This window comes from Leopardus geoffroyi, chromosome D4, assembly GCF_018350155.1.
Source record: "Leopardus geoffroyi isolate Oge1 chromosome D4, O.geoffroyi_Oge1_pat1.0, whole genome shotgun sequence".
NCBI classification, from domain to species: domain Eukaryota; kingdom Metazoa; phylum Chordata; class Mammalia; order Carnivora; family Felidae; genus Leopardus; species Leopardus geoffroyi.
Window position 1 is genome coordinate 56,258,381 of NC_059342.1, and position 27,014 is coordinate 56,285,394.

At 39.8% G+C, this 27,014-nt stretch overlaps 1 protein-coding gene across 3 annotated transcripts in view; it reads left to right on the forward strand.

Annotated features, from left to right (window-relative positions):
* The window catches only part of UBAP1 (ubiquitin associated protein 1), a 62,480-nt gene that overhangs the window by 31,215 nt on the left and 4,251 nt on the right, over nucleotides 1-27,014 (forward strand). For all 3 annotated transcript variants that reach the window (XM_045469558.1, XM_045469560.1, XM_045469559.1), the window contains 3 exons: nucleotides 3,051-3,091; nucleotides 13,775-13,899; nucleotides 18,953-19,888. In XM_045469558.1, coding sequence (XP_045325514.1) covers nucleotides 3,058-3,091; nucleotides 13,775-13,899; nucleotides 18,953-19,888 — 1,095 coding nt within the window. In that variant the 5' untranslated portion in view covers nucleotides 3,051-3,057. The remainder of the gene's footprint in view (nucleotides 1-3,050; nucleotides 3,092-13,774; nucleotides 13,900-18,952; nucleotides 19,889-27,014) is intronic.

Consider the following 27,014-nt stretch of genomic DNA (forward strand, 5'->3'; position numbering starts at 1 on the left):
AGAGCCCAACGCAGGGCTTGAACTTGTGAACCATGAGATCATGACCTGAGCTGAAGTTGGGTGCTTAACCGACAGAGCCACCCAGGCACCCCTTAGTTTTTTTAAGTAGACTTCATGCCCCGTGTGTAGCCCAGCATGGGGCTTGAACTCACAATCCTGAGACAAGACCTGAGCTGACATCAAGATTCGGATGCTTAACTGACTGAGCCACCCAGGCACCTCTAAATTTTATTAATTTTTTTTTAAAATTTTTTTAACATTTATTTATTTTTGAGACAGAGAGAGACAGAGCATGAACAGGGGAGGAGCAGAGAGAGAGGGAGACACAGAATCCGAAACAGGCTCCAGACTTGAGCTGTCAGCACAGAGCCCGACGCGGGGCTCGAACTCACGGACCGTGAGATCATGACCTGAGCCGAAGTCGGATGCTTAACCGACCGAGCCACCCAGGCGCCCCTAAATTTTATTAATTTTTAAAAAGATTTTATTTTCGAGTAATCTCTACATCCAACACGGGGCTCAAACTTGCAACCTCGGCCAAGATCAAGAGTTGTATGCTGTACGGAATGAGCCAGCCAGGTGCCCCTTACATAATACATTTTATCCTGTATAGTCCCTGGTGGTTAGATTACTTTTTTATTCCTATAGTCTTGCCTATTTTTTATTCCTTTTTTTGTTTTTTAAAGAAGCAGTCTCTATTTTATTTATTTTTAATGTTTATTTATTTTTGAGAGAGAGTGCAAACAAGGGAGGGGCAGAGAGAGAAGGACACAGAGGATCTGAAGCAGGCTCTGAACTGTCAGCGCAGAGCCCAGCGCAGGGCTCAAACTCACAAACTGTGAGATCATGACCTGAGTTGAAGTCAGATGCTTAACAGACAGAGCCACCCAGGAGCCCTATTTTTTTTATTCCTATAGTTCATTGTAAGTAGAATCATATAATATGTTACCTTTTGATCCTGGCTTCTTTCATATACCATGATGCATTTGAGATTTGTCTGTGTCGTTGTGGTGTATCAGATACTGTGTATAAGTCACCCTTTTTTTTTTTTTTAAAAGCACATGTGCTCCTGAAGTGAGCACCATGCATTTTTTTTTAATTAAAAAAAATTTTTTTAATTTTAGAGAGACCAGGGGAGAGGGGCAGGAAGAGAGAGAATCTTAAGCAGTCTCCATAATCAATGCAGAGCCCGATACGGGTCTCAATCCCACAACCCTGGGATCATGACCCGAGCCGAAATCAAGAGTCTGATGCTCGATCGACTGAGCCACCCAGGTGCCCCACAGTTCATCCACTTAAAGTATACAGTCTGGGGGCGCCTGGGTGGCTCAGTTGCTTAAGCTTCTGAATTCCGGCTCAGGTCATGTTCTCATGGTTTAGGAAGTTCAAGCCACTCATTGGGCTCTCTGCAGAGCACGCTTCAGATCCTGTCCTCTCTCTCTGCCCCTCGTCCCCTTGCATGTGCGCGCTCTCTCTCTCTCTCTCTCTCTCTCTCTCTCTCTCAAAAACAAAAACCCTCCTATTAAAAAAAAAAGTGTACAATCCAGTCACCACCACAATCAGTCTTAGAACATTTTCATCACTCCAAAAAGAAACCCTGTACCCCTGAGCCATTATCTTCCCATTTTCCTGAATTAATTTTTATATATGATACAAAGTATGGATAAAGGTTTATTTTTTTGCATATGAATGTCTGGCACCATTTGTTGAGAAGATGATCCTTTCCCCTTTAAGCTTTTGTGCCTTTGTTGAAAATCAACTGGCTATATGTGTATGGCTGTATTTCTGGACTCTTTTTTTGGGATGTATGATATCCTTATGCCATTTCCACAATCTTAATTACTGTAGCTTAATAGTAAGCTTTGAAGTTCGGTGATAAGTTCTCCAACTTTTTCTTTTTGAGAATCATTTTGGGTATTCTATTTTCTTTGCCTTTCCGTGTAAATTTTAAAATCCCCTTGTCAATTTCAAGGTAAACAAATATAATAAATCCTGTGCAGATTTTAATTCTATTTTGAATAATTTTCACAAGACAGGTGTAATACACTTGGTTTTGTTTTTTTTTTTACTTTCAGTGAAAATGGATTATTTTCAGTATGATGCTTTTCAGTGTATTGTAATGCAGGTTAATAGACAAAAGACCATAAATTCGTATAGCTAACCTTAATTTTTTTCCTGCTTACGTTTTAGGCAAGTTAAAGGTATAAACATCATGTCAAGGGCAATAAACTTTTAGGTTGAAGAGCTCAGATTATTTGTGTAAGACAGGACTTAATACCTACTTATATAGGGGTTGAAAATGCAAAGGTAATATTAAGCTAGATGTGTGGTTTTGATATTTTTCTTTTATTTAGAAAAATTTTATACTAATTAAACTGTACAGAGATTGTATGTAATTCATTCCCTGCTTAAGAAATTACTGTTAGAGTTAGTTGCCAGCAAAAGGTCTATATTTGCATAACTGAAAAATGCTTTTTTTAATCTATTACTGACATATTTGTAGTTTGTATCAAGAAGGTATATGCTTTGTAATTTTTTCCTTTTGGTAGTCCACATATCAATTGGTCAAAGGTTAGTATGCTTTTCTTCTCATATATTTAGTATATTCAGAACATGCAGTTTTATAAATAGTTAACTTTTCTGTAGAAAACTAGTATCTCTTCCTTTCTGCTTTCTTTTTTGAGACTTTGGGGCTGAGAAATTTGAGGACTGGAAATTTGTATCAGTCCTGGAACCTTTTACTTTTCTGGTTTCTTTTTTGTAGTCTCAATATTCTTTTCTTTTCTTTTCTTTTTTCTTTTCTTTTCATGTTTGTTTATTTTGAGAGAGAGAGAGAGAGCACGTGCGTGAGTGGGGAAGGGATAGAGAGAGGGAGAGAATCCCATGCAAATCTCTGTCACAAAATTGTGAGATCATGACCTGAGCCGAAATCAAAGAATCGGATCCTTAACCCTGAGCCACCCAGATGCCCCTATAGTCTCAATATTCCTATAATTTGTTTATATCCCCTCAGAGTATCATGTGCCTAAAAATATTTCTTTGCTTTTCAGGTTCTAAATGGCTTCTAAGAAGTTGGGTGCAGATTTTCATGGTAAGTGGACTGTTAGATATAATGGTTTAAGTTATGATTTGATTAGAGGATTTGAAATCACTTAGCATTGTTTAAGTAAGTGCCGCTTTTTATTTATTTAAATGGGCAGCTTGAGAAAAAGTTGTACAACAGGGTAGCATATACATTCCAATGGATTTCAGGTAATTTAGTATTTAAATATTTAAGTAGGTAGTTAAACTTTAGAGTCTTGCTGGTTATTGTACTTAAAATTACCAGGGATGGATAGGGAGCCTATCTATTTTTATTGTTCTTCAGCAGTATTTTGAAGTAGTTACCATTCCCTTTCTTATCCCGTGGTCATAGTTCTTTGCCATCTCAAATGTGAAAAATTCTAAATCTTTAGTTAATACTTAATAATGGTTTGGTTTAGTGTCCATCCCCTCATCCTTCCTGCCCCACAATAATAGGAAGTAATTACTACAAATAAACCATGATCAGCGGATCAGTAATTACAGGAATGTCAGTAGTAGTAATTACAGTTTTGCATTTGAAACTAATCGTTTATCATCTGGGGCACCTGGGTGCCTCAGTCAGTTACACATCTGACTTGGGCTCAGATCATGATCTCACGGCTCTTGAGTTTGAGCCCTGTGTCTGGAGCCTGCTTTGGATTCTGTCTCCCTCCCTCTCTGCCCCTTCCCTGCTTGTGTGCACGCTCGCTTGCTCTCTTAAAAATAAATCAACATTAAAAAAAATTTTAAAATATGGGGGTGCCTGGGTGACTCAGTCAGTTGGGCGTCCGACTTCTGCGCAGGTCATGATCTCGCAGTTCGTGGGTTCGCGCCCCACATCAGGCTTTGTTCTGATAGCACGGAGTCTGGAGCCTGCTTTGAGTTCTGTGTCTCCCTCTCTCTGTGCCCCTCCGCTGTCATGCTCTGTCTCTCTCTCTCTCTCTCTCTCAAAAACAAATAAACATTAAAAAAAATTTTTTTTTATTAAAAAACTAATAGTTTATCATTAAAAAAATTTTTTTTTACGTTTATTTATGATTGAGAGACAGAGACAGAGCATGAGCAGGGGAGGGGCAGAGAGAGAGGGAGACACAGAATCTGAAGCAGGCCCCAGGTTCTGAGCCATCAGCACAGAGCCTGACGTGGGGCTCAAACTCAAAAACCACGAGATCATGACCTGAGCTGAAGTCAGACGCTTCACCGACTGAGCCACCCAGGTGCTCCATAATAGTTTGTTATTTAAAAAAAATTTTTTTTCTTAATGTTTATTTATTTTTGAGAGAGATACAGAATGTGAGTGGGGGAGGGTTAGAGAGAGAGGGAGACACAGAATCTGAAGAGGGCTCCAGGCTCTGAGCTGTTAGCACAGAGCTTGATGTGGGGCTAGAACCCATGAATGGTGAGATCAGACCTGAGCTGAAGTCGGACACCCAGCCGACTGAGCCACCCAGGTGCCCCTGTCATCCTTTTCTAAGATATGACTTTCCAAAATTGAATACATTAGTAAGCTTTATTATATTCATTTGGGAGGAATAGAGATGCCTAAGAAGTTAAAATTAGACCCTCTTTTCATATAGTAGAATTAAACAACAGAAATATCCAGACAACACCGTTAATTTAAGTAGGTTTTTAAAGCTGATTTTCCATTTTTAAAATCATGTCATTGTAAGAATGGTTTGCCAGACGGCATGGCAACATGTGTTGGTATGCTCTTCTGATCTACAGATGGTTGCTTGTTAGTATCAGCTGAGTCAGGGTGCTGGCGCAGTCACTGGGGTTCTAACTTGCTAATATATTTTATACAAGAGTTTAATATTTTGAATTACTATTGTGTTTATCCTTACATGCATCACTTGTATATGTTTTGTTAAATCCTTTTGGAGTTAAGTCATTCAGACTCTGGAATTTGCATTCTGTGTAGCAGGTGGGCCATCAGATCTGCCAGGTAACCTATTTTGTATTATTTAAGGATTATTATGTGGCTCTTTCGTAGTATTTGGATGATAGTAGAGAGGCAGATCTGAAGTTGCTTCTGGATAGCTTTTTCCAAGAAAAAAGAGGACAGCAAATGACAGAGGAAAGACCTAGGGGAGAAAATAGCAAAAAAGAAAAATTTTAACTTACCTTATTTCAAAAGACAAGTTACATATCTTGGCTCTTTAGGAAATCCTTTTTGACTGGAGTGAAAATAAGATGGACTCCAGATTATGTGTTTCAGCTAAACAATCCAGAGAGAAGATTCTAATTTTGAAGTTACCTGAGCAGTAAAGACTTGTTTTTTAGAAAGTCCTCCATCACCTTGCATTCCTCACCAAAATTTTATTAAGCAAAATATTCGGAATAAAATTTGAGAATAGATTTTCTCTTTCTCTCTTCAGCTTCTTCTGCTTTAAACTGCTGAGTTCCTACCTGAATTTCCATTGCTTTCGTTGAGTTTTTAGAGTAAAGAGTCTTATTTTTAGATATCATGTAGTTTAAGGAATAGAAATTAAAGGAAATAGGCAAAAAAAAAAAAAAAAATGGGAGTAAGCAGTCTTGTAGGTAGCTGAGTGTGGGAAATCAAGTTCAGCTTGGCCTTACAAATCAGAAAGCCAGGAAACTAAGGCATCTGCTCCCATCTCTCAGAAGGCTACATAGCCTTTCCTTACTGCTTTTCTCTGCGGGTGTGCTCCATTTTTGTTCTTCTGTTAATAGACTTGCTTTCTTGGCCTACTTGCCTACTTGTATAGAGTGCATAGGGCCAAAAATGCACCCCCTCCCTCCATATGGTGTTGCTTGGTACTTGATCTTTCAGTTTAAGCAGCTAGCATCATATAGCTGAAGTTTTTCGGTCTTTTGGCCAAGGGAGAATCTGATTGGCACAGCCTAGCTTATAGGCCTGTGGATTGATTCTCCCTAAGTTAGTATTATCTGACTGGCCCATTGGGGTTAATGGGTATATGTGTGTGTGTGTAATTCTTCCAGGGGCATTTTGGGGTGTGGACAGGAGGTAGCATCTGCTCTTGTGACTGGATATTAAATAGTTTTTTTTTTTCTTTTCAAATATTTGAGTTGACTAGATTTTTTTGCTATGCTGTCTTATGACTGGTATTTAACTTACCTTCAAGTTTGTTTTTTTCAACTGAGGTTGAACTTCTTCCACTGTCATTAATAATTACATATCCCTAAATAACAGAATAAGAGATATAAACAATTCTCAAAGACTTTTAAAACTATTGTTCTTATAGGGGTGCCTGGGTGGCTCAGTTGGTTAAGTGCCCGATTTTAGCTCAGGTCATGATCTTGCTATTTGGGAGCTCGAGCCCCACATCACGCTCTCTGCTGTCAGTGCACACAGCCTGCTTCAGATCCTCTGTCTTCCTCTCTCTCTCTGCCCCTCCCCTGCTTGCACACTTTCTCTCAAAAATAAATAAACATTAGGGGTGCCTGGATGGCTCAGTTGGTTAAGCGTCTGACTTTGGCTCAGGTCATGATCTCAGAGTTCATGGGTTCAAACCCCACATCGGGCTCTGTACTGACAGCTCAGAGCCTGGAGTCTGCTTCAGTTTCTGTGCCTTCCTCTCTCCTCTGCCCCTCCCCCTCTTGAGCTCTGTCTCTCAAAAATAAATAAACGTTAAAAAAAAATAAAAAATATTGTTCTTAGAATATGTAAATTGCAAACCCTTGGGTCAGTGTAAATCAGGCCTTTCCTGGAGCCTGGTGCTTTACAATATTAATCCCCTTTAGTTTTTAACTCATTTTCCACTTGTTTCATCCAAGAAAAAAGTTATTTTCCAGAAACGACTTTTAAAGGGCTTTTAAAAATGTTTCAACATACAAAAATTATTCTTTTACTATCTGGGAAAATGCCCTGAGATTCTAATTTAGAAAAAAAGAAGTCTGTATAATAAGATATAACTTAATGAAACTAAACTCTCTCCTTTGAAATGCCAGGGTATCCTATTTATGACCATTTACTTAGCTAACTTTTTTTTTAAAGATTTTATTTTTAAACTCTTTCTGCACCCAATATGGGACTCAAACTCATAACCTAGAGATCAAGAGTCACAGTGCTCAACTGACTAAGCCAGCTAGGTGCCCTTAGCTAACTTATTTTTCTTTTTTTAAATTAAAAAAAAAATTTTTTTACAATCTTTATTTTTGAGAGAGAGAGAGCATGTGTAAGCTGGGGAGGGGCAGAGAGAGAGGGAGACAGAGGATCTGAAGTGGGCTGTGAGCCCGATTTGGGGCTCGAACTCCTGAACTGTGGGATCATGACCTGAGCTGGTCAGAAGCTTAACCGACTGAGCCACCCAGGTGCCCCTAGTTAGCTAATTTTTAAGGGAGGTTCATTTTGCCCTTGGTTTAATTTCTACCAGCATATTGACATCCTTTTCTTGCTGAGGTATAGAGAAAGGTATTTTATTTTAAATTGTTTCAAAAGTTGGGGCGCCGGGGCGCCTGGGTGGCGCAGTCGGTTAAGCGTCCGACTTCAGCCAGGTCACGATCTCGCGGTCCGTGAGTTCGAGCCCCGCGTCAGGCTCTGGGCTGACGCTCAGAGCCTGGAGCCTGTTTCCGATTCTGTGTCTCCCTCTCTCTCTGCCCCTCCCCCGTTCATGCTCTGTCTCTCTCTCTGTCCCAAAAATAAATAAAACGTTGAAAAAAAAAAAAAATTAAAAAAAAAAAAAAAAAGTTGGGGTGCCTGGGTGGCTCAGTCAGTTAAGTGTCCTACTTTGCTCAGGTCATGATCTCACGGTTCGTGAGTTTGAGCCCCACGTCGGGCTCTGTGCTGACAGCTCAGAGCCTGGAACCTGCTTCAGATTCTGTGTGTGTCTCTCTCTCTGCCCCTCCTCTGCTTGCGCTCTCTCTCTCAAAAATAAATAAACATTAAAAAAAAAAGATTTAAATTGTTTCAAAAGTTGATCAGCTATGCTTTACAGTGTAGAGAAATAGGCCATCATTTAATCATTGCTGCTCCCCACCTTCTTTCAAGATTTTCTCTTTTTTTTTTCTTTTTTTCTTTTTTCAACGTTCATTTATTTTTGGGACAGAGAGAGACAGAGCATGAACGGGGGAGGGGCAGAGAGAGAGGGAGACACAGAATCGGAAACAGGCTCCAGGCTCTGAGCCATCAGCCCAGAGCCTGACGCGGGGCTCGAACTCACGGACCGCGAGATCGTGACCTGGCTGAAGTCGGACGCTTAACTGACTGCGCCACCCAGGCGCCCCAAGATTTCCTTTGTTTTTAACAATCTGACCATGATGTGCCTTGGTGTGATTTTCTGTGTATTTATCCTGCTTGAAGTTAGCTAAACTTTTTGGATCTGTGGGTGGATGTCTTTTATCAGTTTGGGAAAATTTGCAAGCCATTATCTCTTTTAAATTTTTCTGCCCCATTGTTTCTCTCTTACCTTTGAAACTCTAATCATACACATATTAGGCTGTTTGATACTCCTAAAGCTTTCTTAAGGCTTTGTTCCATTTTTTTCTTTTTTTCTTTTCCTTTGTGTTTCAATTTGGTTAATTTCTTTTGACCTAACCTCAGGTTCTCTGATTGTTTTCTCTGCTAAGTATTGTCTTCTGATTATCACTGTAGCCTGGTTATGAACTGTCAAAGATTTTCTTTTCTGATACAGCATTTTTCATTTCTAGCATTATTGTTTTGTCTCTTTATATTTCTGCCTTTTATTGAAATTCCTCATTTGCTAACACGTGTTCACCACCTTTCTGATACTTTCAATATATTGGCCATCACTCAGTTTGGGTCTGATGACTGGTTCCTCTCTTAATGATAGGTTACATTTTTTGCTTCTTTGTGTGTCTTGTTTTTGATTGAATGCCAGACACTCTGTATTTAAAAACTGATTTTGTAGGTTGGCTGTTGTTGTTAGGGTGTGAGTAACATTTATTGTGACTTCATATCCTATAGCAGATATCTATATAATTTTAATGTGTGTCTGTATATGTGTGTGTCTATTTATCTTTCCATGTGTCTAATTTTGAAGCCAACTTCACAGCTTTAAGGTAGTGATACCCAGTCATGGAATTGTGTTTTTCACTTAATTTTAAGTTTGGTCTTTACTGTTCTTCTTTTTCAAAAACTTAAATTTTAATCCTCAATTTGAGTTTACAGTAAGACCTGAATTAAGCATAATCCAGTTTCTATCCTCCATTAAGAATTCATCCCACCTCCTCCCTGGAATTGTAACTTTGTTTCAGGGAAACAGGCAGGTCACAGGATCACCAGTATATCAGCAATTGAGAAAGAAAGAAAACACAATGAAGTCTTCCCAGAATTTATCCTGAGATATACTACATTTTCAGCCCGGTCTCTTCTGTGGCATAATGCAAAGCGATACAGAACCTGACTTCAGGGAACTGCCACAGACGCAGTCATCACAGATATACTTAATTTTCTTTTTCTAAACTAAATTTTAAGAAAACAGGCCCAGACATTTTAGAAAGATATTCAGAAAAAGAAAGATATTCAGTAATAAATGCTGAAAGGGGTGCCTAGGTAGCTTAAGTGTGGGACTCTTGGTTTTGGCTCAGGTCATGATTTCACGGTTTATGGGTTTGATCCCCACATTGGAGTCTGTGCTGACGGTGTGGAGCCTGTTTGGGATTCTGTCTCTCCTTCTGTCTCTTCCCCTCCCTTGCTTATGCTCTCTCTCAGAATAAATAAATAAACATAAAGAAAAGACTGAAAGTAAAAAGTATTTGGTGTAAGCTGGAAGATTATTAGTCGTAGTGTTTAATTCTCTGTAGTTGAGCTTTTATTGAATCTATTTAAAAAATAAGATGTATTGAGAAATGAGAAATACGTATTTTGATATATTCATTAAAGGGTTGTTTGCTTTGTTGCCATCTCTTTTTTTTTTTTTTTTTAATTTTTTTTTTCAACGTTTATTTATTTTTGGGACAGAGAGAGACAGAGCATGAACGGGGGAGGGGCAGAGAGAGAGGGAGACACAGAATCGGAAACAGGCTCCAGGCTCTGAGCCGTCAGCCCAGAGCCTGACGCGGGGCTCGAACTCACGGACCGCGAGATCATGACCTGGCTGAAGTCAGACGCTTAACCGACTGCGCCACCCAGGCGCCCCTGTTGCCATCTCTTTAAATGCCCTTTTAAAAAAGATATTTATTTATTTATAAAAAGGTTTCATTAAACAAATTTTTTTTAACGTTTATTCATTTTTGAGAGACAGAGAGCGAACGTGAGCAGGGGTGGGGCCGTGAGAGAGGGAGACAGAGCATCCAAAGCAGGCTCCAGGCATGAGCTGTCAGCACAGAGCCCGATGTGGGGCTCGAACTCAGAAACTGTGAGATCATGACCTGAGCTGAAGTTGGACACTCAACCAACTGAGCCAGCCAGGTGTCTCTAAAAGATTTCATTAAAAAAAATTTTTTTTTTTTAGAGAGAGAGAGCATGAGCTGGGGAGAGGGACACAGGGGGAGAGAGAGAGAATCCTAAGCAGCCTCCACACTCAACATGGAGCCTAGCTCGGGGCTCAATCCCATGACCCTGGGATCACGACCTGAGCTGAAACCAAGAGTTAGGCGCTCACACAACTGAGCCATCCAGGCACCCCTCAAACGATTTTATTTTTAAGTAATCTCTCCCTTGAGGTCAAGAGTTACACATTACACCGAGCCAGCCAGGTGCCCCAACAGAACTGTTCACTTAAGAAAATTTTGTTAGGGGGCGCCTGGGTGGCCTCAGTTAAGCTTCAGAATTCAGCTCAGGTCATGATCTCACGGTTCATTGGTTCGAGCCCCACATTGGGCTCTGTGCTGACAGCTCAGAGCCTGGATCCTGCTTTACATTCTGTCTCTGTGTGTTTCTGCCCCTACCCCGATCACGCACTGTCTCTCTCAAATAGAAGCAAAACATTAAAAAAGAATTTTTTTTGTTACTTTTTGTGTGGATGAGTTTTCTTATATTTATATATCATATATGCTTGTATATTATGGATAGGATTTTTTTCAGTGTGTGTGTTACATAATTAACCTACTTGGAATGAATAAACATTCTTTTTTTTTTTAACGTTTATTTTTGAGAGAGAGAGAGTGGGGGAGGGGAAGGAAGAAAGGGGGGACAGAGGATCTGAAGTGGGCTCTGGGGTGCTGACAACAGAGAACCTGATGCAAGACTTGAACTTATGAACTGTGAGATCATGACCTGAGCCGAAGTTGGATACTTTACTGATTGAGCCACCCAGGCTCCCCTGAATGAATAAACATTGTTAAACAAAAGACTTAATTTTGTGATTGTTAGTTTGACTGTAAATCTTTGCAGTGCTTCTTAGAAAACGCTAGTTTCAACTTTGTTTCCAGTTAATCAGGATACTAGCTAAAGTTAAAATTTAACTTTCAGGAAAATTTGAGCACCTGTGTTCATGGAGGGCAGATAAATTTATTATTATTTATTAGAGCAAGCAGGGGAGAGATGCAGAGGGGGAGAGAGAGAATCTTAAGCAGGCTCCACATTCCACACACAGTCCCACATGGGCTCGATCATGACCTAAGCTGAAGCCAGGAGTCAACTGGATGAACCACCCAGATGCCCTCCCTCCCAATTTTTAAAATTAGATACAACTTTCCTTTTAATCTCTATAATATAAAGAATTGTGTAAGTGACAGAGTTTTAGTGTTGTAACCAATACTTGGTTTTGTTGGCAAGCTATGATGATACCTGATAGTTTTTTGAGGGGTGGGGGTACCTGGTACATTTCTGTGACTAGCCTTGCCAGTTTTGGTAAATTACTTTGAATGTTAATAAATACTAATTGAATGTGAACTAGCATGGGGGTGAGAATTAAATATGAAAGAAGCATTAAGACCATGTATTCTGTTTTTTACTTTATTGAGCATGTCTTCTGCCAGATATTACTCTGAGATTGGGAGGTATAAATTTGAAACATTTTTATCCCTTCTTAGGGGACACTCAGATTCTCACTCACAGTCTCTAGGCGGAATATAAGGAAACTTAACACAGAGTCGTACAACCTGAGGTGCTGGTATAAACTGGGTGTTCTGAGATTGAGAAGGGAGTTGTAAAGCTCATTCTTAAAGGACTAGAAATAATCAAGTAAAAAGGGGTGGGAATGTGACAGGCATTGCCATCTGAGAAAACAGTACTTTTAAAAGTATGACCCACTAGGAAACTATTCCCCAGAAAAATTGTTAAATTGGACACGGTTTTGAATTTAATTTGCTAGCTGAGTGGGAGATACATAAAATGTTTTAATTCTGGATAGAAGATATGTTAGAAACTCTAGCCCCCAAGGGTGGGAGCAGGGACCTTCTTCCTGATGGAGGGTTTCAGGTGTATCAGAGCAGTATTTACCTGAGGAAATGGGAATGATGACAAGATTACAGCTACATCTTGAGCTTGTTAAGTCTTGAAATCTATCAATTTTTAGAAAGGGAGAGAAGGCATCTTCATGGAAGAGGTGTAATTGTCTTATTCTGTCCATGAGCACTCAAGAAAATACACTAGTGTCTAGTGTGAGGCCCAGAAGCAATCCTTACAGCTAAAAGTCAAAAAGCAGAATTAATTTTTCAACTGTTTTATTGTCCGTGATGGTTCTGCCAGTAAGTTATCCCCAAACCTGGTCCAGAAAAGAAATCATGTACAATTTGGAGTGTATAGCTAGTGATTGTTACATACAAGAGCTGCTCGCATTTTGTCTGACTCCATAAATCAGTGATAATGTCCTGGTCTTTCTGTATGATTCAGCTATTAGGCAGAGAACCTTTAGGGAGTTAAAGCAGTTCAGTTGTATATGGCTTATGTCTCCTGATAATCCTGTTCTGATTCCCATGGTCTGGTCTGGTTTTCCTTTTTTCATAAGTGTCGTGGTTCTTGAATATTTCCACATCTGCTCCAGAATATAGTCTTAAAAAAATGTAGAGTAATTCCTTGTATTAATTAAAAATGATTCTTTCTGAAGTACAGAAATCTAGTCAAGGAGATTCTTTTGTGGAGGTTCTATCATTAATTCAGTATTTTTGAAGTGCCTAATATGTGTATGTTTTGAGACAATATCAGTGAATAAAATAGACTTACATACTTGCCTGCAAGGAGCTTACTTACATTCCACTGGGCCAGACAGACAATAAATATAATTTAAAAATGAATAATATATTAGAAGGTACTAAGTGCTGTGGAGGAAAAGATAGACAGTAACATGGGAGTACTGCAGTGAGGGTCATATAGGAACTTTAAATAGGATGGTCAGAGTAAGCGTCACTGAGAAAGTGACATTTGAACAAAGACTTGAAGGAGGCAAAGGAATAAGTCATGTGGATATCTAAGAGAACAGTCCAGATAAAGGGAGCAGCCACTGCAGAATTTTTTGAGGTAGATTTGACTCTGTCATGGTTGAGGGACAGAGAATCACCTTGATTTAGTGTAGTTAGAGGCGACAGACAGTTGAGGGCAGAGGGATAGTGGGCTTTGGGGAGGCCTTTTAGGCTTCTGTGAGTACTTTGGCTCTTTCGCTAAGTATAATCGAAAATAAACCCTTATAAGATCAAGTAGGCTCAGGTAGGATTTCCTCTCTGCACGGAGATCTAGGGTCAGGAGAAGGTAAGCAGTCAGAGAAGCAACCCTCTAACTTCTGGTTTTAGGCTAGCATAACTTAATGTTGTATCCTAGATGTAAGAGTATAGCAAAACAAATAATAAAGTTTTTTGCTGATATTTTCTACTTTATTTTTGATTATAGGGACTTTCAGTTACCTTGATGATGTCCCATTTAAGATAGGAGACAAATTCAAAACACCAGCTAAAGTTGGTCTACCTATTGGCTTCTCCTTGCCTGATTGTTTGCAGGTTGTCAGAGAAATACAGGTAAGTGGTAATTTTTAGTTAAAGTTTAGTGCATTTAAAAATTTAAAAAGTAAGAATTTGATGTATAGTGAAATAGGAAAAAAAAAAAACATTCTCTTATCTCTTATTTGTATTTTTTATAGCAACTGTTACTGCTTGGCTCACATTGTCTCTCTCACACACATACTTACATATGTTTATATATCTGTTACAGACCTTCTGCAATCTGTTAGACTGTGTATTCCTGGGATTCTGTGCCTTGTCTGAAACAAATCTCCATTGTCCATCTGACTTGCTCATTCGCCTCTTTTCCTTCTCTCTTTTGATGTCCTCATTATCTTCTTGGTCATTCAAATAAGGTGATATTTTTCTCTCTGCTGTGTCTCACCTTTACCATCCAGTTCATCCTTAACCTTATTTTTTCACCTGCACTATTGCAATAGCCTCTTTAATTGGCCCCTCTTCTTGTAGCATTTTTTAAAATTTTCCATATTGTTTCTAGATTAATACTACTAAGTTAAAGTTTCAAATTGTCACATCCCTGTTAAAAAAAAACTTACACTGGTTCACCATTCCTTATTGAATCAAGTGTAGACGTAAGGTTGTGGTAAAGCACCTCGGCTCATTATCTCCTCCATGTCTCCTCCATACCAGGTTACTGCCAATTCATTGAATATACCGTGTATATTACCTATCTGTACTGTGTTTTTTCTCATGAGCTGTTACCTCCACTTTGAATATTTTCCTCTTTCTCACTGTACTGAAAGCTGTCTACCTGTTAAAATCTGCTTATTCTTCTAGACTGTGCTTAAATGCCACCTCTTCAATAGCTTTTTAATCCTCTCATCTTTAAAGTGCAGTTATATATAAATGTACAGAATTACTTCTTGAAAGCAGCAAATAGCCTTATGTTTTGTGACTTCCTTTCTTCCTTCAGTACACATTTACTGAATGCCTGCTTTTGAGCAGTGTTCCACTAGGGCTGGGGATAGAGATAAATACCTTAATCACTGTCCTCAAGGAGCTTACAGTTTAGAGAAAGAGGCACATGGGAAAACAGAGTACACTATCCATCAAACACTTCTTCCTGTGACTTAAGATTTAAAAAAATACAGCTTTCTGGCAAAGGAGTTTTGTTTCTGGGAGATTCTCTAAGGCACCAACATGTTACTCTAAGAAATATTTATCTTCCAGTCTAAATGCAGTGAGTAATTATAATGGGAGAACTATAGTTACATTTTTTAGAATAATAGCTTTATCAAGATATTCATATACCTTGAAATTTGCCTTTTTAGGTTTGCACATAAATGGTTTTTAGTATATTCAGAGTGTATAACCGTTATTACTGTCTTAATTCCTAAGTAGTTTCATCCCCCCAAAAGAAATGCAGTGCCATTAGCAGTCATTCCCTCTCACCCTAGCCCCTCGAAACCACTAAATCTACTTTGTCTTTATGAATTTGCCTATATTGGACATGTCATATGAGTGGAATAATACAGTATATAGTCTTTTGTGATTGACTCTTTTCCTTTAGCATAATGTTTTCAAGGTTTATCAATGTGTAATGAATGAAGTGTTGGTATGTCATTCATTTTTATGACTTTATAATGTTCTGTTGTATTGATAACACTACGTTTTGTTTTTTCATTCATTGCTTGATGGACATTTTGGTGGTTTTCACTTTTTGTTTATTATGAATAATGGTGGCATGAACGTTTGTATATAGGTTTTTGTGTGGACATATTCTTTCAATTTTCTTGGGTGTATAAGTGGAATTGCTGGGTTGTCATATGGTAACTACGTTTAACCTTTTGGGGAACCACTAGACTATTTTCCCAAGTGGCTGCACCATTTTACAATCTGTCCACAGTGCGTGAGGGTTTCAGTTTATCCACATCCTTGCCAACTCTTCTAATCTGTCTTTTTGGTTATATACATCCTTGGAGTTTACAGTGGGTCTCTTACTGTGGTTTTGATGTGTATTTCCTTAATTACTAATGATATTTAATATCTTACATATTTTCAAATACTGAATTGCTATCCCTATTGTGTATGGAGAATTTATTGAGCCAGAAGAGACACAGATATCCCATATAAAGTTTTACATTGTTCTCTTTGCCTGGTGACTTTTTAAAAAAAATGCTTATTTATTTATTTTGAGAGAGAGAGAACGCACGTGAGCACGACTCGGGGAGAGGCAGAGAGAGAGGGAGAGAATTCCAAGTAGGCTCTGCACTGTCAGCGCCAGAGCCCGATGTGGGGGCTCGAACCCATAAACTGAGATCATGACCTGAGCAGAAACCAAGAGTTGGACGCTTACCTGACTGAGCCACCCAGGTGCCCTACCTGGTGACTTTTTTATTGGCGATATCAAGTATTAGTAAATACCTCTCTGTGTGCAGGATACTGTTAACAATAGTGTTAAAAAACATCTCCATTTTCTTTTAATAGTTCTCATATTATTCACTGCTTCATTGATTCATCCAGAAAAATTGTTTTGAATCCCAAATTGCTGCTATTTTAGGCATTGCTGGGAATTTTCTATTTATTTGATCAGCATAAAGCATTAATAAGTGCATGGTGCTGTGCTCACTATATTCATAGCACCCACTAATAACAAAAGAGGAGATATGAGCTCCATTCTTGTGTGGGACAGTTGAAATATTTTTGTTCTGTAATTGCACACAGTACCCTTAAACTTTGACACTCTGAGTCTCCATGGGGGATTTGGTTGTGGTATTGGTACTGGTCTCCTTCCTATTCAGAGAAGAGTCAGACCTAGAGTCCTAGACAGATAGATACCTTGACACTTCCTGTAACTTTGTCATATTCGCCCATACATGGCAGTACAAACTCAATTTTTCAGTTAAACATTCATCAAAGTGATCTAGTAAAACATCTATAAATAATCCATGCACCCTGGGTCTAGAAAGCTTTCACTGAATATCATATCGGTGGTGGTCACAGTAGTGGGGAATGGCTGTCAGTGTTTCGATTTAGAGCAGAATTTGGTATCACTCATTCATGAGCTGGAATTGCCATGTAATAGCTGTGTAATCTTGTACAGATTTCTTACACTTTTCAAGCTTCCGTTTCCTTATCTGTAAAATGGGGATAATTAGCATTTAAGGTTGTTATGAGGATTAAATAAGATAATGCATTTATAATGCGTATTCTGGTTTCTGATACTCCATAAATATTTGATGCTGTTATTATTTATTTGTACACTCAAATCACAATTTTTCACTGTAATATTTCTACTGTTTTTCCTGTGTTCCAAGTATTCTGTATTTACTATGGTAATTAAAAAATGAAAGTCAATAAAGGTTTTACAAAAAAAGGAGATAAATTTCCAGTTCTTGAGAGTAAAATTTTAGGGACCCATGTTTACAGGCGGTGGGAAGTTGGTTACAGGCCGTATTTGGTGGAAGAAGCCAGGTGCAAAATTGGATTTACTCCACAGTTAGAAGCAGCAGTCTTTTTGCCCAGTGCTGTTTTTTCACTACCGTTAGTGGTAGAAAGGCAGTACCATGATCACAAGGTGCCTTTCTGGGGCTCAGCAGCTGGCTTAGGGATGTAAATGAACTCTTTCTTTCTTTTTCTTTTTCTTCCTTCCTTCCTTCCTTTCTTTTCTTTTTTTTTTTTTTTTTTTTCTTTTTTTAAGATTTAAGAGAAAAAAATTTTTTAAAGTAACCTCTATACCCACCATGGGGGTTGAGATCAAGAGTCACATGCTTCACTGACTGAGCCAGCCAGGTGCCCAGGGGTATAAACAAACTTCTTGACATGTGCATTTCCAGGCTTCTCTTGTGTTGTTTGAACTGAAAGACTTGGGGATGACCAGAGGCACTTTATTGTGTTTCTTGTACTCTAAAACTCTGGTCTGAGCATATAGGCCCCTTTCCTCTCCATCCCGCCCCTCCCCCCCAACCTTTTTTTTTTTTTTAATCTCTGAAGCCTTGAATGTGCACACAGACGTTGTTTAGTTCTGAGGCTTTAGAGTCAACACCAAAAGTTTTGTTTTCTCCTGTCCAAGGTGAATTTTGTTTTATGTAATCGTATTTTTTTTCCAAGTATGCAAATGGAAATTCTTGTAAATTGAGATATACTCGAAGGTACTGTTAAGGAACCAACCATGAAGTGAATCTTTGTGCAGTTTGCACTATAAAATCCTGATATGAATATTTCTAGATTTCTTATTAAGAAGTTTTCCTGTATTTAGAGTACAATCTGTTCATTATAACTTAATAGGTAGTGGTTTAAGAACATAGAGTCTGTAGTCAATTGCCTGGATTCACATCCAGGCTTTACCACTTACCAGCTTTATGACGTTGGGCAAGCTCTTGTAAAGTGAGGGTAACAGTAATACCTACTTTTAGGTAGGTACTTTTAAAGAGTTGTTTAAAAGATCCAGAGTTAATACATACAAAGTGCATAGAATCTTGCATGGTACCTGGTAAGTGCTTTTTAAATGTTAGGGGCTGTTATTATTGAGCAGGATTTATCTAGGGCGTTGTGCTAGATAACAGACTCCAAGAGGGTCTAAAGCCCAGTAGCTTCCCACCAGAGGTTTGTGATACTGTTGGGGACAATGTTTAGGAAAAAATTAAAGATTAAATCTACGTGTGGTCACTTGTGCTTGGCGTCACACGATAGAGACAGATGCTATGTAAGAGTTCAGAGGAAGGAACAGGCCATCAGGAAAGCTTTAGAGGTGGCCACTGAGCTCTGCCTAGGCCACCAATGAAGAATTCTAGAAAGGAAAATGATCTGAGGGGAGAGAAGGAAGGCGGGGAGTACTTGGCAGGGTACCTTTGGCCTAGTATATAGGATTAGAGGTGGTGGGAACTCTAGTTCTTTTCTAGATGTAATCTAGGAGTGTAGTTTGATTAAACCACATAAGGAGATTAGGAAGCCTTAGTTTTCCTGACTGGGGATGGTTCCATACACCTTATATGCTGCCTAGAATGGATCTCTTTTGCTGGTGTGAGGAAGAAGTGAATTCTCTGGAGGAATTGAGTTGGAAGGGCAGTCACCTGGGTTCACACCTCCTTTCTGTGCTATATCTTTGCAGTATGACTTCTCCTTGGAAAAGAAAACTATTGAGTGGGCTGAAGATATTAAGAAAATCCAAGAAGCCCAGCGGGAAGCAGAGCGTAAGGCTGAGGAAGTAGAAACTAAAGTGAATTCTAAGAGTGGCCCAGAGGGCGACAGCAAAATGAGCTTCTCCAAGACTCACAGTACAGCCACAATGCCACCTCCTATTAACCCCATCCTTGCCAGCTTACAGCACAACAGCATCCTCACCCCGACTCGGGTCAGCAGCAGTGCCACGAAACAGAAAGTTCTCAGCCCACCCCACACAAAGGCAGATTTCAATCCTGCTGACTTTGAGTGTGAAGAAGACCCATTTGATAATCTGGAGTTAAAAACTATTGATGAGAAGGAAGAGCTGAGAAACATTCTGGTAGGAACCACTGGACCGATTATGGCTCAGTTATTGGACAATAACTTGCCCAGAGGAGGCTCTGGGTCTGTGTTACAGGATGAGGAGGTCCTGGCATCCCTGGAGCGGGCAACCCTAGATATCAAGCCTCTTCACAAACCCAATGGCTTTATAACCTTACCACAGTTGGGCAACTGTGAAAAGATGTCGCTGTCTTCCAAAGTGTCCCTCCCCCCCATTCCTGCAGTAAGCAATATCAAATCCCTATCCTTTCCCAAACTTGACTCTGATGATAGCAATCAGAAGACAGCCAAGCTGGCAAGCACTTTCCATAGCACATCCTGCCTCCGCAATGGCACCTTCCGGAATTCCCTAAAGCCTTCCACCCAAAGCAGTGCCAGTGAGCTCAATGGGCATCATACTCTTGGGCTTTCAGCTTTGAACTTAGACAGTGGCACAGAGGTGCCAACCCTGACTCCCTCAGATCTGATCTCCCAGATGCCTTCCCTCTCTGTCTTGTCTGTGTGCACAGAAGAATCATCACCTCCAAATACAGGTCCCACGGTAAGCCTTTTAAATCCCTCTTGGGGAAAAAATTCCCTCCGAATTAGAGCTCCAAAGATTTCTAAGTTCTTTTTTTTTTTTATGTTTATTTTTGAGAGAGAAGGAGAGACAGCATGAGTGGGGGAGGGGCAGAGAGAGGGAGACACAGGGGATCAGAAGTGGGTTCTGCACTGACAGCAGAGAGCCTGATGTGAGGCTCAAACTCATCGCGAAATCACGACCTGAGCTGAAGTCAGACGCTCAACTGACTGAGCCACCCAGGAGTCCCCAAAGATTTCTAAATTCTACCTAACAGTTGTCACCTCACATTCTTCTTTTTAAGGTTTAGGATAAGATGGGATGTGGTTGTATGGACTTTGCTTATGTATGTTCTGGTTAGTTTCCTGAAGTCAAAGGAGTGTTAGTAACCAGGAGCTAGCCTGGTTAACGTTCGCTTGTTCCTACCTGCATCTTTTTGGTCTTTCCTTCAAAAAGATAATGTATATCATGCATGAATGGTGTTTTTCTGATTACTTTGTTTCTTTCTCTGCTGCCTTTTTTTAAAAAGGCTTTCTTTCTTTGTAACTTTTTATTTACTTTTTCCTACTTTATTCATTTTTTTGAAGGTTGCTTGGTACTCCTCATTGTATCTTGTACCCTGCTTTCCTCTTTCCTTCTCATTCTGCCCAGAAGGTTGGTTCTTGTGTGTACTATAATTTACCTAACTTGGTTATGGTTCTGCAGACTGCGTGGTGCCTTAGTAACTGGGAGATAATTTGAATCAGAAGTCCGAGCAAAAGGTAGAAATTTGTCACTTTTAAACCTGCAGATTTTATTTATTTTTTTATTAGAGCATGAGTTGGGGAGAGGGGCAGAGAAGGGGGGGGGAGGGAGGGAGGGAGGGAGGGAGAGAGAGAGAGAGAGAGAGAGAGAGAGAGAATGAGAATCTTAAGCAGGCTCCATACTCAGCGTGGAGCCAGACTTGGGGTTCTATCCTACAACCCTGGAATCATGACCTGAGCTGAAGTCGGGTCAGATGCTCGACTGAGCCACTCAGGCGCCCCCAAAACCTTCAGATTTAAATCCTGCAATCCCCTTTTTTTGCTCACTAGTAAGAATCCCTACAAAGGGAGGGAGAGGGGAAGGTTGGAATTCAGATTAATGTTGAAAGATGGATTAATGATAAAAGTTACAACTTGTATTACACTGAAAATCTGATTTTGTCATATTCAAAAAAGTTGTAAGTCTTTTGTCATAAAGGGTAGGCTTTTGATGTGGTTTCAAGCAGCACAGAATAATACATTGCATTCTACAATAGAAATCCTAGAAGTCCAAGAACTTTTTGCTATACCAGCTCACAGATTTTTTAAATGACAGCATATCAAGAGACTATTTATTTAGAGCCAGAAAGGAGCCTGATTATATTAGTGGGATATCTGTCAGAGACCATAATAAGCCTGGTATTAGCTGGTAGAAAGATGAGCCTTGGGATACTTTACAGTAAGTGCCTAAAGTCCCAGCAGTAGCATTCTTGGTAAATGACTGTCTCTGTGAGTGCTCCCACTGTCATAGAACTCACTTTTGTTTATAAACTTCCATAGACCTTGTCCCAGATAAACTTTTTTTTTTTAAGATTTTATTTTTTAAGTAATTCTCTGTACTCAACGTGGGTTCAAACCAACAACCCTGAGATCAAGAGTCACATGCTCCACTGACAGCCTGCCAGGCACCCCCTGTCCCAGATAAACTTGATAGTGCATGACACTCTAGTGTTATCTCCTAGGAATGGACTTCATCCTAATTCCTCCTGATCTGGTTTTGGGCCCTGGTCAGGAGGATACTCTTCATGATTCAATGTATGCTGTGGAGAAATTAAAAGCACTCTGGGAAAGATTAGGGATCCTCAGCCTCAAGTCCCCCACCCCCAAACCCCCTTAAAATTACAGTGACCATTTAGAGACCAAAGCTGATAAACTAAATGGTTCTCAGACCAGAACGCCTGTCATTCTCTGACCCACCTGATTGTGGAGTTTCTTTTGGGCCCATCCATTTCAGGGTGGGAAGGGGACCTGCTTCTTGCTGGCTTGGGATTTTCCGCCTTCAAGGGGCAAATAAACAGAACTGAAGTTCTGGTGTTTTTCTAAGGAAGTCATGGCCCTTATCCCCAAGAAGCAAAGCCTGATTTCCATCCTGGCCCTTGATCTTAGTGTGAGTTTTTGAGGCCCATGGTGAGAACAAAGCACTTCTCTTTAGGATAGTTAGTGACTTGAGGATGGGGAAGGGGAGTAAAGGAGTTAACTGGGCTGTATACACTGTTTATATAGGAACTCAGGGAAGTGTTCTTGGAATTTAGTTCTTGTTGGCTATTTTAGGCCTGATGTTTGGGTCTCACTTTTCAGATTCTGATTCCATGTTTTAGTGTTTATATAAACTAATCTTAGAAGTTGAGAAGTCCATGGATTAGCTTTAGAAGAATAATCTTGTAATGCGCCCTTCTTCTGAGACCAGCATAGAACTGCCTGACCTAGCCCTAGCCATGCTTTTCTTACTCTATGTCAGCCTTTTGTGGACCTGGCTCTGCTCACTGGTTAGTCTCACTCTGCCATTGGGGTTCTCTTTCTCTGGGTATGGATACATTTCTTACTCTTACACAGTTGATTCAGCAAAATACTTTGCCTTTTCCTTATACTTCTGAATTTACTAATTTGGCTAGTAAGCATTAGTAGTGCCAGTTTGCTTTGGAAGTGTATTTTATTATTAAAAAAATACATATTTATTTGAGAGTGAGTGTGTATGTGCAGGAGAGGGGTGGAGATAGAGGAGAGAGAGAACTGTGAGATCATGATCTGAGCCAAAAGCAAGAGTCAGATGCTTATCTGACTGAGCCACCCAGGTGCCCTCCAAAAGTGTATGTAAAATTTTTTTTGACATATACTCTCTTAACTTTTATGTGTTCACATCTGTTTATCATTTCTTCTGTTGCCATTGCTTTAATACTTACAAATCCTTCTGTTAATGTTTATTTTTGAGGGGGGAAGATAGAGACAGAGAGAGAGAGAGAAAGAACACATGAGTGGGGATGGGTCAGAGAGGTAGACACAGAATCCGAAACTGTCTCCAGGCTCTGAGCTGTCAGCACAGATCCCAACATGGGGCTCGAACTCCTAAACCGTGAGATCATGACCTGAGCTGAAGTTGGCCATTTAACCAACTGAGCCACCCAGGCGCCCCTGTATCTCTAGATTTTTTTAAATGAAAATTAAAAAAAAAATTTTTTTTTAATCTTTATTTTTGAGAGAGAGAGAGAGCAAGCGAGCATGAGTGGGGGAGGGACAGAGAGGGAGACACAGAATCCGAAGCAGGCTTCAGGCTCTAAGCTGTCAGCACAGAGCCTGACGCGGGGCTCGAACCCACAAATTGTGAGATCATGACCTGAGCCAAAGTTGGACACCCAACTGATTGAGCCAGCCATGTGCCCCTAAATTTTTTTTAATGTTTTATTTTTGAGGGGGAGAGAGAGACAGACAGAGACAGAGACAGAGCATGAGTGGGGGAGGGGCAGAGACAGACAGGGAGACATAGAATGTGAAGCAGGCTCCAGGCTCTGAGCTGTCAGCACAGAGCTCAATGTGGCACTTGAACTCATCATAAACTGCGAGATCATGACCTGAGTTGGATGCTTAATCAGCTGAGCCACCCGAGTGCCCCTCTAGTTTTTTTTTTTTTTTTTAAGTTTGTTTATTTTGAAAAAGAGTGCATGTGTTGTGTGCATGAGTGAGCCAGAGAGGGGCAGAGAGAGAGGGAGAGAGTGAGAATCCCAAGCATGCTCTATGCTGTCAGTGGGGAGCCTGATGTGGGGCTCGATCTCATGAATTGTGAGATCATGACCTGAGCAGAAATCAAGAGTTTGGATGCTTTAACCGACTGAGCCACCCAGGGGCCCCTATTTATTTTAAATTATTTATCTCTGCATCCAGTGTAAGGCTCATGACCTTAGGGTCATGAGTCACATGCTCTACTGATTGAGCCAGCCAGGCACCCCAATCAAGTCATATTGAAAAACAGTAGCTCCCTGACTCACTACTCCCCAACTCCAGTTTTGCTTCCTTTAGTTAGGCACTTTGGACTCTTTAAGCTATTTCTGCTGGGATTTATCTATATATTTCTAAATAAAGTGCTTATGTTGCTTTTTCTAAATTAATTTTATTTTACTCTTTCTTTTTAGATGTTTATTTTTGAGAGAGCACAAGTGGGGAGGGGCAGAGAGAGGGACAGAGGATCTGAAGCCAGCTCTGTGCTGACAGCAGCGAGTCTGATGTGGGGCTCAAACTCATGAACCATGAGATCATGGCCTGAGCCAGATTTGGACCCTCAACTGACTGAGCCACCCAGGTGCCCCCTAAATTTATCAATTTTAGATAGTTTTATACTTTGTTATAGTTGAGGATTTAGCTTTTATAGTAGCTCCTCTACCTCCTTCCTATAGCTTCCATCATAATTATATCACAAAACTTGGTAAATTAATGGTGCTGTTCACATTATTATGATTGGGTAAATATTTATTGTCAAATTCAGATACTGTATTGTGATTTTTTTTTTTTAAATTTTGCAGTTTTTTTCTCATAAATTACTCCATTTAAAAAATTTGCAGTTTGGGGCACCTGGCTTGCTCAGTTGGTGGAGCATGTGACTCGATCTCAGCGTTGTGAGTTCAAGCCCATGTTGGGGGTAGAGGATACTTAAAAAAAAAAAAAGTCACAAAAATTTTTTTAAAGATTTTTTTTTTTTTTTAAAGTATTCTCTGCCCCCAACATGGGGCTCGAACTCACAACCCCAAGATTGAGTCACATGCACTATGGACAGAGCCAGCCAGGTGCTCCTCTGCATAGTTTCTTTGTATTTGTTTCCAGTTTTGTCCAAATGCTCCAAGAGAGCAATCAGAGACCCAATGATAATTTTCTCATTCTGACACATCCAAACATACTGGGTAACCTGTCAGTTTTGAGTCCTTGAGTGTCCAGAAATGTCTTAATTTTAACCTTATGTGCGAATGATAGTTTGGATGGATTTAGATTTCTTAGTTGAAGATTGTTTCCCTTTAAGAATTTTCAAGACATTGTTCCTTCTCTTTTTAAAGAAACTTTATTGAAGTATAAGCTCCACTGCTTTCTAGCATTCCTGTGCTTCTGTGTTCTTCCAACCACCACCTGCTCAAATAGATTTTGGGATCTTCATTTCTGGAGATTTGAAGTTTACTCATGGTGTGCTGTGCCTTGTTCATTTATTGTGCTACTAGGCCCTCCTAGATCCTTTCATAAGGCTCAGCTCAGTTTTTAAAAAATCTGAGATTTTTAAAAAAATTTAAATCCAAATTAGTTAAGATATAGTGTAATAATGATTTCAGGAATAGAATCTAATGATTCATCACTTTTGTATAACACCCAGTGCTTATCCCAACAAGTACCCTCCTTAATGCCCATCGCGCATCTAAGCCCATCCCCATACCCAACACCCCACCAGCAACCCTCAGTTTGTTCTCTGTATTTAAGAGTCCCTTATGGTTTCCCTCTCTGTTTTTGTCTTCTTTTTGTTTCCCTTCCCCTATGTTCATCTGTTTCATTTCTTAAATTCCACATGAGTGAAATCACATGATATTTGTCTTTCTCTGACTTATTTTGGTTAGCATAATATGCTCTAGTTCCATCCATGTTGTTGCAAATGGTAAGATTTCATTCCTTTTTATCACTAATACTCCATTGAATGTATATACCACATCTTCTTTATCCATTCATCAGTTGATGGATATTTGGGCTCTGTCCATACTTTGGCTATTGTCGATAGTGCTGCTATAAACGTTGGGGTGCCCGTGCCCCTTCGAACCAGCATTTTTGTATCCTTTGGATAAATACCTAGTAGTTCAATTGCTGGGTCATAGGGTAGTTCTACTGTTAATTTTTTTGAGAAACCTCCATACTGTTTTCCAGAGTGGCTGCACCAGTTTGCATTCCCACCAGCAGTGCAGAAGGGTTCCTCTTTCTCCGCATCCTCGCCAACATCTGTTGTTTGAGATTTTTTTTCTTTTATTAATATTTTCTGTTTTCTCTTTTTCTGGAATTCCTATAACTGGATATTGGACCCCCTTGACTGTTGTTCTAATGTGCTATCCTTTTGTTTCCTGTCCTTTTCTTTTTCTTTAAAAGAGGAGACTTTTTAGGTTTTTATTTTTTAAGTAATCTTTACACCCAGTGTGGTGCTCTAACTCATGATCCAGAGATTAAGAGTCACGTGCTACTACTGCCTGAGCCAGCCAGATGCCCCTTATCTTTTTGTCTTTATGTTTTACTTTCTGGATATATCTTTGACTGTCTTATAATCATTTTTTAAAAATCTCACAATCTTTTAAATAAAATTTTACTTTACCATACTTTAAATCCCAAGTGCTTTCTTCGTCTATTCTCTCTCTTGGTTTGGGATCTCTGGCTTTCTATTCACATTTAAGAGTGAGGCACTTAAAAAAAATCAGCAGAGGGGGAAATGTGTGTGTTGGGGTGTACTTGCCAATAACTAAGTTTCACTGTAGGTTGAAGGTTAGTAGGCTTTGGGGGGCTCTGCAAAGTGTCAACATGTGAAGGTTTTGGAGGCTTACAGTTTCACCTGAGAATTCTGCCTGAGGGTTAAGGAAGGTTGGGGAAGTCTGGTGTATAGGATTTTTACTTAAATTCCCCTTTTGTTCTTATAGCTCATTTTGTCATATGCCATCCCTTGTATCCATATTTTAGTCCTAGAGACTGAACTTTCTGCCCCCCTGAAGAGGGTGAGGGTCAGGTGGGGAAGGTTTTCCCTGAGGGTCTTATCGCTCTAATCACTCACTTTGTGTCCTTGCCTTATCACAACAGTACCTGGTGCTTCCAAATGCTGAACCCCTCTCAGGAGTTTTGAAGGGCTGGTGGATTGACTCTTCTTTCTCCCACTTACTTATAACTTCACTGCTTCTGCTAGCATTCCATGTTCTAATATTTCATTGAAATATATTGTCCACTGCTGTTCCCTCTTTTTTTGACCTTAAAGATTAATAGTTTTATTATCATTGTAGTGGGTTTTGGGGAGGGAGAATCAGTGTCAATTTGCTGTGTTAAATTAAATTCCC